The sequence below is a fragment of the Squalius cephalus genome (assembly GCF_949319135.1).
Source record: "Squalius cephalus genome assembly, chromosome: 16".
Lineage (NCBI taxonomy): Eukaryota > Metazoa > Chordata > Actinopteri > Cypriniformes > Leuciscidae > Squalius > Squalius cephalus.
Genome location: NC_137137.1, coordinates 21,747,893 through 21,761,789, shown reverse-complemented (window position 1 = coordinate 21,761,789; position 13,897 = coordinate 21,747,893). Strand labels below are relative to the sequence as shown.

General features: G+C 38.8%; 1 protein-coding gene across 2 annotated transcripts; it reads left to right on the top strand.

Moving 5' to 3' along the window:
- Window positions 1-133: 133 nt before the first annotated feature.
- On the top strand, window positions 134-11,338 carry rnf10 (ring finger protein 10). Of its 2 annotated transcripts, none has more exons than XM_079897533.1 (17): window positions 134-681; window positions 2,178-2,368; window positions 2,561-2,766; window positions 3,881-3,971; window positions 4,058-4,242; window positions 5,446-5,582; window positions 5,659-5,816; window positions 6,142-6,276; window positions 7,725-7,923; window positions 8,036-8,169; window positions 8,346-8,463; window positions 8,809-8,910; window positions 9,055-9,192; window positions 9,268-9,359; window positions 9,545-9,602; window positions 9,709-9,876; window positions 10,233-11,338. In XM_079897533.1, exons 1-17 carry the CDS (start codon window positions 531-533, stop codon window positions 10,304-10,306), a joined length of 2,337 nt encoding a protein of 778 aa, XP_079753659.1. In that variant the 5' UTR covers window positions 134-530; the 3' UTR covers window positions 10,307-11,338. The 2 variants fall into 2 exon arrangements, with proteins under 2 accessions (XP_079753659.1, XP_079753658.1); XM_079897532.1 differs by having other exon boundaries at window positions 164-681; window positions 9,712-9,876.
- The last annotated feature ends 2,559 nt before the right edge of the window (window positions 11,339-13,897 follow it).

Genomic DNA, 13,897 nt, shown 5'->3' with positions numbered 1-13,897 from the left:
AACTCTTCGCCTATAAAAAGTATGCGAGATTACACATGCATTACACCCATAGACTAAGATTACGCCACATTTTGCAGTCGGATGCACCAATCAGAAGCGGCGACTCCGCGCATGCGCACTTCGTAACCCCTGTGAGGCTTATAACCCTCATCCGGGTGTTTACGGTTCCCGTTTGGCGACCTGTCGCCATATGCCTGACTTTATTTAGCTGAAGTACAATTTGGGTTAAAACCCATTTATTCATCCGTTTTCCTCTTTCGGAGAGCGGCTAACGCCTTGTGGGGCGCAACAATTCCCACGCCAAGGAAAACTGCGCTTTTCAAGGGGCGAGGCCCCGCTTTTTGGGCACTTGTTTTTTTGTGTTAGCGCACAGCTTTTTTTTACTGAGACATTTGGATTGTGTCTCTATTTTTCTCGGTTTGTCTGTGGTCAAGATGTCGCCGTAATGGAGTCTCCGCGTTTGACAGAAATGAATAAGGGCCTTCGTCGCCTGACCCGCGTTCACAACAACCCGTTGTTCTCCCCGTTTAATGCTAAAGAGCTCCGAAGCTCTCTCCCCGGAGTTCGGCCTCAAAATGGAGAAAAACCCAAACGCAAACAACAGCAGCAGCAGCAACACGAAGATCCCGCCCCGTTCTAGCTCTACAGGCTCGACTCCTACTGACTCTAAAGCCAAAACAGGTACAGGATCAGCGTCTTATACACGCAAACACACACTTGTCTGCTTCCAGGGGAAAGTATTTATATGTTTGGGACTTGCGGCATGGTTTTGTTTGTGTCTGCCGAGATGACGTAACGTTAGCCATGGCTAGCGATTGGCCCATTTCTCGAATAAACAATGGAAAAACTCGTAAAATATCAATAAAGCTTAGCATTTAACGTGTCAGAAATTAACTGTTATTCATTAAGAGCCAGTAGTTCCACTAGAGTTGTTTTTCAGGTATGTTTGACTATTTTAGTGTACATTCATATTTTAATCAACATCAAATAAATCCATATTAAACTAGATAGACCTATGATAGAATATATCAAATATTTTATATAAAAATTATAATAATATATAAGTACATTTTAATGAACAGTGTTATATAAATTTATGGGAATTCAGTTTGTTTTAGAGAAATATTAGGTTAGTAGTTAATTGGATTTGTTTTGAATCAAAACTATTGATATCTGTTTATTTATCTATATAGAGGAGTGACAATCACTAGCCGTGTTATCAGATCATGAGTAACTGTGAGGTGGAATGGATTTATGCACTGGACACCACAATAAATTACATAAACGCATGGACTGAAAGCTGTAAACTCTTGGACAAATGTGGAACTCTGAACCTTTTATGGGATACTAGTTCAACCTTTTCCCAACTTGATCAGACTTGCTTTTCCTGTGATTGTCAATTAGTCTGGTGTCCATCTATATCAGTAAATATATATTCACAGTCCACTTAATATAAACTAATGTTCTAATAACACAACATGGGAGGTGTGTGTGTGTGTGTGTCACTCTCTTGTATAGATAAATTGATATCAAAACTGAATTCCATTAAACTAACCCAACATTTCCAACTGCATTGCCCCAAGGAGAACTGTTTAGTATTCCCCCAAGGAGAAACATATTTAGGTTTATTGTGTCTGCTACTCCTCTTAGTAGCAGATCAGATGCATGAGGATCATGGTCAGGATCTATTCTTGTCAGCAGTCTGCCATGTGACTAGACGAAAAGCTTCAGTGCTGTATTGCCCTCCAGCATATCAGAACCAAATCACTGTAGATAACTTAAACCGTGTTGTCTATGTTTTAGTTATGAGTATGACAATGTTTTGTTGTGGGCTTGTGAAGTATATGGGACAGCGATCTCTGCTGCCAGATGATAAGCAATGTGTGTTTACACCCCTTGCTCTTATCATGTGGTCCTCTGAAACACTTTAAAGTGCAGTGTGTGACTGAATTGATTAGCGAAGGCCTGTGTGAAATTCAATGTTGTCAAAAATATTGAAAAGTGCACTGGTCTTTCATTTTACATTTGACCATATATCTAATTTCAGCTTGCAGAGGGACGACACACATCACATTTTCTATATTGCAATCAAGAAAATGCTGTCAAGTAAAATGTTATGGTTGGAGTAATATATTCATGTATTTTGACGTATATCATCCTTTTCCCTGTTCTTTTAGATGGTAAGAATAATGGGGGCTCAAAGCGCTATAGCCGCAAGCGCGAGCCTACTTTTGCCAAGGCCGAGAGCTGTCCAGGCCCACGTCGCTCCCAGCCACAGAAAAGCAAGAATTTTGACAAGAGACCCCCTCAGAGAGGTGGCGGAGGGGGGCGACAGTATGGCCTCGCTGGTGGTGGCAGAAGAGAAGAGGTGTGTTACAATAAGCCTTTGGGTTGTGATTCATTTGTGCTTTCATTAAGGGCTGTTTTTATGCTTCCTTATTGCATGTTTACATGCTGGTTTGCAGTTATTATGCTGGTTAATGAACTACTAGAAAATAACACAAAGTAAACAAATAGATCTGTAGTTATGTGGAATAACTTTTGGGTTCTCTCTCATTAGGTAGCAGAGAACCGCCGGGCAGAGTTTAGCCCGGCTCAGTTCGCTGGACCCAAAAAGATAAGTCTGAACCACCTGCTCAACTTTACGTTTGAGCCACGTGGAGGCCATTTTGGCTCCGGAGGAGATGGCCATTCCTGCTGGGGTCGCCGCAACAAGTGGGGTCACAAACACAAGCCCTTCAACAAGGAGCTTTTCCTACAGGCCAAGTGAGTACAGCAGAATGTTGCATATTTTTATATAATTTGGTATTAAATCACACGCAACAATATTTAGTGTACTGTAGTGTTATATTAGTATCATTATTGCAGTATTTTATCATTTATTAAAGGGCTCATGACGTGAGAAATCATATTCGCCTTGAGCTTTTGACATATAAGAGATCCTTATACCATTAAAACATCCTGCAAGTTTTAGAGCTTAGAACATCCTCCTCATTATAAACAAATTTTTTATTAAGCTCCAAAAACTGCTCGTTTTGATATTGTGGGATTTGTGATGTCACACTTGCAAATTTGCTTATGACTGCCTCCAGAGCAAGACGTCGACAATAGTTATAGATCATCTCACCATAGTAAATTATTTCATAATGCTTTGTCTGTGAATGAAGGTTGTATATGTATAATATTTTCGAAACACAAACTTGCATGTAATAGCGAGTGGGTGATGATACTGTTTTCTAAGCAATTACGTTAGTCAGTCATAACAGCGGCTGTTTACTGACAAGCCTTAAAGGAGCCGCCTCTTAAAAACTGATCATTTCAGACAAAGGGTCAGAATGAAGGTTGAAAAGAAGCGCTTTTTTTGTGCATATATAGTTGTTTTTTGTGCAAAAAACTTTATTAATATTAAACCTGAAGGAAAATATTAAAATAAAATAAAAAATCCATGTCATGACCCATGTTTAATGTAGTAGGATTATATTATTTATTTATATTTAGAATTTTTATTTAATTATTTTTAACTACAGTTTTAGTTTGGTTTAGTTTAGTATAGTTATAGCTTTGATTAGAAATGATGCCTTGGCAACTAACTGATTTATTTACTGAAAGTATTATCTAAATTGCTTTAAATTTTATTTCAGTTAACATAAATGTTCCTTAATAGTTTTAGTTAACTGTAATAACACTTTTTAAATGTACTGTTTAAAGGTTAAATTAAACAGTTTAGGTCTGCTCCACCTTTTTCCATTTGGCCAAACTGGATTAACAGCTTGCAGTCAATGTGATGGCTTAATTTGTTCTGGTGTATTTTTGTGTCAGTTCATGTTGTCAAAAGAGAAAAATGATTAGCTGATGAGCACATCTTCCTTTTCTCGACAAGTTGCCAGTTTGTGGTGATTGACGATCAGGACTATCAAGCACACTTCACGGATCCGGACACTTTGGTGGACTGGGACTGCGTGCAGCAAGTGGTCAGTTCAGACTTTACTCTTCCTTGTATATGCTGTCAGTGCAGTTTCTTCAAATGTTGCTCATGATTTGTTCTCTTTCCACACAGCGCATCTACAGTCACGAGGTGCCGTCTTGTCCGATCTGCCTGTATCCCCCTGTGGCGGCCCACATCACGCGCTGCGGCCACATCTACTGTTGGCCATGCATGTTGCACTACCTCTCTCTGAGTGAGAAGAGTTGGTCCAAGTGCCCCATTTGCTATGAGGCCGTGCACAGCGCTGATCTCAAGAGGTTCATACTGAAACTGGCAGTTTATAATGCTTGTTTTGTTTTGGTTGAAGGTGCAGTAAGCGATTTCTGAGAAACACTGTTGATATTTGAAATCGACACCCAAACAAACACATCCCTCCCTTCATTGCTCGCCCCGAATATAACAAACATGCTGATGCTGTACATCACAGGCAACCACAAACCACATTAAAAAAGTTCACGCAAGTATGGATGAATCCTCTGCGATTTAACAACAGCTTATCTTGGTTCTGTTAAACAAAGCAAATATCAGTGTTACCCATGTATCAAGCAGAAACAAAAGTAAACTCTGCATCCATTTCCAGGCCTTCCCGCTCTCTAATGTCTCTAGCGCTGGAAAGCTTCTACAATATTAAAGCAGGTCCTAGGTCTTGCCTGATTGTAATTCCAGTTATATTCCTCTGACCATTCCCTCTTTGGTTATATCTCAGCCATCTCTCTTTCTACAAATGTCCCCTTTGCTCACACTCTCTTCTCCCTCATGATTTGATACAAGAGTGTTATGGTGTTTGGTCTAATAGGTCCGATCCACTTTTTGTTTTTCTCCTTTTCACACAGCTAGGACTTGGTACAAACACAATATTTTTTTCAGCACACACAGAACAGACATCTAGCAAATACTCCCTGAATTTTTAAAAGCGCTTATCAGAAATCGATTACTGCACCTTTAATGTGAACATCATTATGTAAACTTTAGTTCTCCTCAAAATCAAACACCTGGTACATAAAAGTGCCATATACATTACCTACTGCTCAAATGTTTGGAATAATTAAGATTTTTTTAAATTGCTTTTGAAAGAAGTCTCTAATGCTCAACAAGGCTACAATTATTTTAAGAAAAATTCAGTAATATTACGAAATATTAACATTTAAAATGACTCTTTTTCTATTCTAATGTATTGTAAATTGTAATTTATTCCTGTAACTGTAAAGTTGAATTTTCAGCACCCTTTGCTCCAGTCTTCAGTAGCACATAAAAAAAAAAAAAAAAAACATTCTAATATGCACAATATTAGATTTTATTGTGTTTTTGATCAAATAAATGCAGCCTTGGTGAGCATAAGAGATTCATTTAAGATAACAAATTAATCATGCCAAACTTTTGACCAGTAGCGTACATATTTACTCAAAGTGAACTAATTGTAATGGCTCGTTGTCAATAAAACCCATCTTGTCAACTTTCAGTGTGGTTGCAATGGAGACCCGTCAGTATGTGTCTGGTAACAGCATCACTATGCGTCTGATGCGGAGAGAGAAGGGATCGCTGGTGGCTCTTCCCAGCTCTCAGTGGGTTAAAGTGGAGGAGCCCATTCATTTCGAAGGTGAGGCATTCTGCTGCTTGCGTGAGATTTTTGTGGTGATCACTTGAGTATGTCTTATTTGACACTTTTTCTGCAGATGTGCATTTGCGCGCATACTCTAAGCTGCTGCTGGCGTCTCAGCACCAGGTTTTGGGTTTGCTGGCTGAAGAGAGGATGGCTCTCCAATTTCAGCTCAGCCAGGAGAAGGACAACCCACAGGCCTGTTTCATACAGAGCGCCTTACTGCAGCTGCAGGTACACATGCATTCACACCGGCATATGAATGTTGGGTTGGACAAGCTGCTTTGAAACTCAAAACTAGCTAAACAAGTCACACTGCTGTTTTCAAAAGTAGTTTGTATAAGTTACTCAACTAGTTTAGATGTTGACATTGAAGCTATTTAAGGGGACAAAAACATGAGTTGTATAACTCAGGTTATGCAATTTAGGTTGATGGCAGCAAACTTGAACTTACATGCAGCCAACTATATAATGTTTAAAAACTGTTTTATAAAACTGAAACACTCCAAACACTGCTCTCTTAACATGTAACCCTCACATTTCATCTCTGAATGAACAGGAGCGGGAAGAGGGTCTTTTGAAGTGTCGCCGTAAGGATGGCGGTTCTGTTGATATGGCGGACATGAGGAAACTATCTCTGTCAGAGCACTTCTCTCCAGAGGTGATTGTGGTCAAGAACCTCACTAACTCCAAGGTCAGTAGAAACTGTGCTCCTTCCTTTTAGGACTCTGCTCTGCTGCCCCACAGGCTCTGGGCTTCAGATTATAAGCTTTCCTGTAGCTCAAACAGTAGAGTGTTGGCGGTTGCATCGCCAAGGTCATGGGTTTGATTCCCAGGGAAAGCAAGGACTGACAAGAATGTCAATGTGTAACTTGAAATGCAATGCAAGTCGCTTTGGACAAATGCATAAAAAAGTAAAAAAAAAAAATGTAAATAATGATCATGATGGTCTCAATCAAAGGCTGTTTGACAAATAGTCATCATCCACTGTGCTTGCGAATTTTGTCATTCATTGTTTTTACACAGCATAGGAAAATGTCTAAGTCAAGTGCTGTGTTGCAAGTTTATGGCTAATTCAGCTCTAGCAATATGATAGACAGTAAACGGTGTGATCTGTTCAAGAATTATTCCACTGAACTCCACTTGGAATCTTTTATTTTTCTTCCTAAACCTGTGCCGCAACAGCTTAAGGCTGTCTACACTGGACGAGACAAAGCGCTGCATCCAGTGTAGACAGCATTACTGATTATAATGGGTTCTGTTTGGGTCATTCCATGTCAAATCAACCAATTTTCAGAAACTTCTCCAGCTCAAATTTTTGATTTTGTTAATAATTTTTCTGAAGAAAGATGAACATCAATGATGATGAAAGCCAAAATATTAAATGTCGTAGATATAAAAAGAAAGAAATGCTTTTTCCAATTTTTTAACTGTCACCATTGGTATAAAATGCAACAAAGATTGCAAACATAAACCGATTTAACTAATAATGATGCTGCTATCTCTCTACCTCCCTGTAATTTGGCTCCAAATCTCAGGTGAAAATGGTAATTTTGGCCCCCCTCTACAAAATAGTGGATTACTCAGGAAATATACATTCATGACATTTATTATTTTGCCTTTCTTCTTCGTTTATGTATTTCTTTCACCAGGAAAAAAAAGAAAAAACAAAAAACCAAAAAAAACTATGACTTATTATACTCATAAGTCATACTATGCACACTCATACTATGCACTTATTAGTAATTGCGATAGCTGGATAATAACTAGGTATTTAACTTGAACCTGCCCCTAAACCTAACCTTAACCCATGTAGTAACAGTATTACCCAGTACTTTCTTAGGCAAGTGCACATACTGTAAAATAAAGTGCAAACCAAAACACTTTTGCTGCTATTGAGGTGGGATACGGGTAAGGTTAGAGTGTAATTATAGATTTTACAGAATTACAGCTGTTATTACCTGTGGGTATTTTTTTCTGGTAAAGGTACAATGTAAAACATGTAAGCACACAATAAGTGCATTGTATCAAATGATTAATTTAAATGTTAGTATATAGTAGTTAGACACTTAAAATGGAACCTGAATATTGACCAAATATCACTGCGCGTCATTGGGCTTAATGTAGTGTGTCCCACCACAGCCCATCCTGCAGTATGCCTCAGCTTTTGATGATGAGCTACAGGAGGCTCATGAGGAGCCAGTGGAAGAGATGACCGCTCCGAGTGTTTCTGAGGTGGCTGAGGAGATGCCTGAAGGGGCTCTGGAAGACAAACCTGTAGAAGAGACCCCTCAGACCAGTCAGACTGCTCAGCATGGCCCATATTACTACTTCTATCAAGGTGTGTGTTAGTCTATTTGAAATGAGGCTTTAAACCTCTTTTCCAGTTATATTGTAACACTAACTATGTGTAAGCAATGGAGAGTAAATATGACTGTTATTTCTCTCTGTAGCTGAGGATGGTCAGCAGATGTTTCTGCACCCGGTGAACGTGCGCTGTCTGCTGAGAGAGTACGGGAGCCTGGAGAACAGCCCTCAGTCGATCACCGCTACTGTAGTGGAGATTGATGGACAAACGGTCTCTGAGGTACACACAGTCTCTCACATTTATGACAGTACTGTCACACATTTTCAGATGACCTCAGTGCCCAGTTAACATCCTGGCATCAACCCCTTACACCGTGAATTAATGTTCCTCTCAAAGGATCAGGATTTAAGTAATGCCTACTATGATGAAGTAATTAACACAGAGCTCATTTGTAGGATATTCGCCGTCGGCATCGTTACCTCTCTCACCTGCCCCTCACGTGTGAGTTCAGCCTGTGTGAGCTTAATCTTCAGCCACCCGTTCTCTCTAAAGAGACCCTGGACAGCTTTGCAGGTACATGCATGCTAAATAATACAATACTCCACTATAAAATAAATGTAAGTGATAAAGAAATATTAAATAAATGTAAGTGATAAAGAAATATTAAATAAGTCAAGTAAAATACATACCATACTCATGTCTTAATTTCTGAACTTGCAAGAGTTAAACCATCTTGCTTTTATTTTGATGGAAAACTGCACTTTCTGTGAAAACCATGTTTACAAAGTGGAAATGGGAAACTATTATACTACATGTCATGATTCAATGTTTTGCTATTCAAGTTTGGGGAAAAATAAATAGTGATTTATCATGTAATCGCTTTTGTGAGTTCTACAAACAATTTTGTCTGTCTTGCAGATGACTTGGAGAAACGGAAGCGCCTGAGACAGAAGAAAGCAAGGGATGAAAAGAGAAGGGAGAAGAGGATTGAGATGGAGGAAAACAGGAAACAGGGGAAATGTGAGGATTTAATTCCCCATTGCTTGTGTTTCTGAATAAACTTTTTTTTATTTTATTTTTTATTACACAATTTTTGAACTCAATTTAGATGTTGTAGTTGGTTTGTCAGGGTGTGATAATTGAATGTCTTGGTGTGTTGTTCAGATCCAGAGGTGCACATTGGGCTGGAGAACCTCCAGCATTTTCCTGCGTTTGGATCTCCTCCTCAGAGCGGCTCAGGGATGCAGATCCCAGAGTTCCTGCTGGGACCCCCGTCCCCTCTGAGCACCAGCCCTTTATCAGGTAACACTCACTCTCTCTCTTGCCCTGGCCTTCAGTGCTTTTGTCTTTTGTGCTTATTTCCCATATTTATTTCAGATGGAGTGATGTTCCCTAATCTGAGTGAGCACAGTCCGTCTTTGAGTGTCGCCAGTGTGGAAGAGGACTCTCACTGCATGTCCTTCGCTCAGGTTTGCCTAAAGCACTTTCTTTCACGTTTATAACAACAAAAGTCAATTTCGTAGCCATCACATTGTGTTCATGTTGTGGGAAAATCTGCACTAAAATGAAATTAAAACTAAATTTGAATATAGTAAGAAAATAATGCCATTGTGAGTGTCAAATTGTCCCATACTGATGATCCTCTCTGGTGTAGATGCTGAAAGATGGGAAAGCCCGTGTGGATGCCGGGCCTAAAAGCACCCCAAAGAAAGGTGAGCCTCCTGTCAACACTTGACCTGACTGATACACTTGTTTCTTGTTGGCTCACTAACTCTTATTAGCGTAGTTTTGTAGTGACGTGTGTGTTTTCCTCCATAGCAGACATGTTCCTGGCCCCTCCTATGGCAGACAGTGATGGAGAGAGTGACGGCTCTGATCGGGTCCCAGTACCCAGTTTCCAAAACTCCTTCAGTCAGGCCTTCGAGCAGGCTTTGTCTCAGCTGGACAGTGGACATCAAGGCCCAGCACAGGCTTTGCCCATTCCTGGTGAGAAAAACATTTATATACACTACTGTTCAAAAAGAGGTTAGGTTACAGTTTATTTTAAGGTGTCTTTACACTCACTTTTGCTTAATTTACTTTTTTAAAGCAGTGTCACGCCAGTTTACTTAAAAATACTACTAATAAAACATTTGTTAAACCACAAAAGTGCATAAAATACCACACAGGGACTTCTGGACAGAGACCTTTCAAATGAATCAGTAAATCTTTTCTTTGAACCAGCAGAGTCATTCAAATGAAACTCCCCTTAACTAGCTCGCTCTGAAACGAAGGAAAAATGAAAGCGGATTGAAAGTGATTTCCAGAACGTTTGTTACACATTCCCTTTCTTTTCTTTGTAGATGAGAAAGGGGGGAAGAAGAAAAAGAAAAAGCAGAAGCTTCTGTTCAGCACCTCTATGGTTCACACAAAGTAAACACTGAAGTTCACCCTTCACTCCCGTCACTTTCTTCTGCCTTATTCCTCCCATTTGCTTCGGTTTCATTATTATCCCGCAATAGCAGCTTCCCTCCTTTCAAGCCCCAGTTGAACGAGACCCTCTCCAGACGTTCAGTGACCAGCAGGAAGTTCAATAGCAGCAGTGATTCAGTATTATAGATCAGTCCCACAGTTCTCCAGCGTCTCCTACAGAAGAGACTTACTGGAAGAACTGACTCCTGTAACTTCAGCATATGTGTCTCCTATCAGCATTTAAAGAGCTTTAGATCAGTTCCATTTGATAGTTCAGTGCCGATACTACATTATTGTCCAGAAAGTGGTTGTTGGTTATGGGTTGCAGTGATGTATTTCGGGGGGTCCTGAGGTAGCAGTCAGCCAGCTGTAGAGACGTCCTGCCCCCCCTTCATCATATCTGTGACACCCTTATACTTCAACCTTCATGATTTAAATCTTGGAATAAACCTTAGCAATGCTTACAGCAGAAAAAAAATGAAGAACCTGAAGTGAGGATTATATGCATTTGAGTTATTCTTCCTGTCAGGCACAAAATATGCTGATTTCATGCTTTGTTTACACGACATCACACATTTTTCTCCCTACTCTTATTGTGAACTTCATTTTGTATTCAACTTACCAGCTGAGATCATTTGTCTAGCCTGAGAACTGCCTTTCAAAATCAGAAATTAATACATAAACATGCAAATGAGAAATCATCTTTTTTTTCTGCTGGAATTGCTGAGAACTTAGTGGGTCTTTTAAGCACTTGACTATTAGAACCTCCAACTATTAGACGGGGTTCGGAGCTGCTCATGTTCTCTAGATGTCACTGCTTGCTGCGTGTTGAGTGAACAGAATATGTAAAGACAAAGAGAGGCTATATCAAATTTTGTAGAGGGTTAATTTTTTCCTCTATTTTCTTTTCTTTCTTTTTTTTCTGATGAAACCTGTGGTAAAGAACCATATGCATATAGATTAAGTTGAATGAATAAAGGATTCTTATGCACTGGTATTCTGTTTGTCTTATTTAAAACATTTAATTTCACACCATAAAATGACAATATTTGAACATTTGCATAGAAATATATTGTATGATTGTAGTCACAAAGATGGCACTGCATTAAAAAACAGGTTTATATGGATTTTGATGTTTTCATACAGTTTATATTGTTTTTGCAATTCTTTTAAATGCATGTATTCACCATGGCTTCCTTTATAAATGTTTGTAAACAACAACGAAAAAAGTTTCAAATTTTGAAACAAATCCCTAACTACCTTACTATTAATTAGCAGTAAATTGGAGTTTGAGGAAAAAGTGAGGATAGTGTGGAAGCATTTGGGTAGCAATATTCAATTTGAAACGTAATATGCAAAATGACAATGCAATATGTAAAATGGCAATGCATTTGTATTTAAATTTACATTTTCCATTACATTTATGCAACGTTTGGTGCAAAAATGAAAATTAAATTATATAATTTACATTTGCCATTTCATACACTCAATTTAATATGTGAATTGAATCCATAGTATGGCGTTCATTCATTATTCTATTTCGGAATGAAAGATTAAATTTAAAAAAGGGTGCAGCTTGGTTTTTTGTTTAAAAGAAAAAAAGCAGAAATGGCTCTATTTTGTTTTCCGAATGTATTGTTGTCATCAAATAATAGTATTAGAAAATTGGACGACATTTCCGATCGGTTTTTAACTTGTAATATTTATTTGTACGTTTATTGTATTTCATTTGACTGATCCTATCTTTACCCGGAAGTAAATTACACCGTCGTGCGAAGCATAGACAGTAAGAAGGTGCGAAGTCATAGATATCAGAGAATGTCTAATATGAAGAGAATTTTCGAATTTTATTTACTTAATTTTCGCGCTCTGCACTTTCTTTTCTCTCGAGGCATCGATAACACAGCTGACACAGGTAAATACACGTGCTAGAAGAGTTTTTGTTTTGTTTGTTTCTAGTCCCGCTTCGGATGGCACGATGCCATCAAGCGGTATCTCTGGTCGTAATCAGTCCTTCACTGACCGATCAGCGTTCATTAGCAGAATGCTAGCGTGTTATGGGCAACAACAACTCAGCCTGTACGAAATCGAAAGGACATAAGTACTCGTTCATTCAACTTTCGACCTATAACCCATGTTGAACTTGCAACACCTACAATAAATTCTGAGATTTCTCAACGGCAATCGGTTGAAAGAGACGAATTTAGCCGTCTAGCCCCATTGACTCCCATTCATTCTGCACTCGCCCGCGATCACCTCCAGTGGAATTCTAATGGAACTGCAACCAAGATCGATACAATGGCTCTCCGTAGACGGGCTCTGTTGATACATGTCGCCTTGGCTATGGCAGTTTGGACCGCTTCAGTTGGTTCACGAGCTTCAGTTCTTCAGTTCACGAGCAATGCAATCGCGCCTGCGCCTCCATGATTATATTTTCTGCTATATTTGCCGCCTTATTTATTAAATCCAGACAACTGGTTGATAAAACATTGATTAAAATTAAGATACAATTTATACAAAACGAAATTCACTTTAAAGAAAGGCTTTCTACAAAAAATAAAAATATCTTTCTATTCATCAAAGAATCCTAAAAAAATTAAATAATTGTTTTCAACATTGATAACAATGAATGCTTTTTGAGCATTATTCATATATCATATTAGAATGCTTTCTGAAGGATCATGTGACACTGAAGACTGGCGTAATGTTGAAAATTCAGCTTTGATCACAGAAATAAATTATAATTATTCGTATTGAACTGTTTAGTACGGAGACTTCTTCAGCGCGATTTCCTACTGATAAAATATAATTTTAAAAATATCAATAAACAGCAAAGCTATCCAGCTTCCCTGGCAATAAGATCGGAATAATAACATAAAAAAATACATAAACCATGATAAGATAAGATCTCGTCGTGAATAAATGTTGATTAAACAGCTTCTTTGCTGCAGCCCGACAGGCAGAAATAATTTTGGCAATATTGGCAATATTGTTTATAAAATGTGACTCACGATGTTAATTTATTTTTAATTTAACTGTTCCGTTCCGTTTGCCTTACATACTTAATAATCGTGACGTAAACATTACGTACACCAATAGCAGCGCTTAGTAATCGTGACGTGGCCAATAGCAAAGCAAAATCATTGTGGGAAATACCGACTGTTTTAACGAATAAAGGTAGAATTTGTGTTCTTATCGTGTTTAACACATCTGTATTTGATCGCGCGAGTATATCCAACGTGAAAAATCGCAGCTTGAATTTCCAGTCACCGTCGAAGAGAAACAGAGGTCGTGTCTGCCCTATATAAATCCGCCGCGCGCTCCGTTAAAGTGTAGGGTGATGAGCAAGCGGCAACCTCCCCGTCTCTCTCTTGAAATCAACACGGAAGTGAGTTAAACTGCAATTCGTTGACTGGCCGCTTGAGGCTGTTGTCAGAAGTGAGTCAAATCTGTATCTCCCCCATGTTAAAATGCCAAATTTTACAGCAGAAAAAAACGTGTTTAAAGCCTGGTGTCTGTATGTGGATTTGGTCTATACAGCTCATTTTGCCCTTCA

Bases quoted from the DNA above. Each gene is read 5' to 3' on its own strand.
- rnf10 (XM_079897533.1), top strand. From the start codon at position 531: ATGCTAAAGAGCTCCGAAGCTCTCTCCCCGGAGTTCGGCCTCAAAATG. The intron at 8,170-8,345 runs GTACACACAGTC...GCTCATTTGTAG, and splicing joins ATGGACAAACGGTCTCTGAG to GATATTCGCCGTCGGCATCG. The intron at 9,360-9,544 runs GTTTGCCTAAAG...TCTCTGGTGTAG, and splicing joins ACTGCATGTCCTTCGCTCAG to ATGCTGAAAGATGGGAAAGC.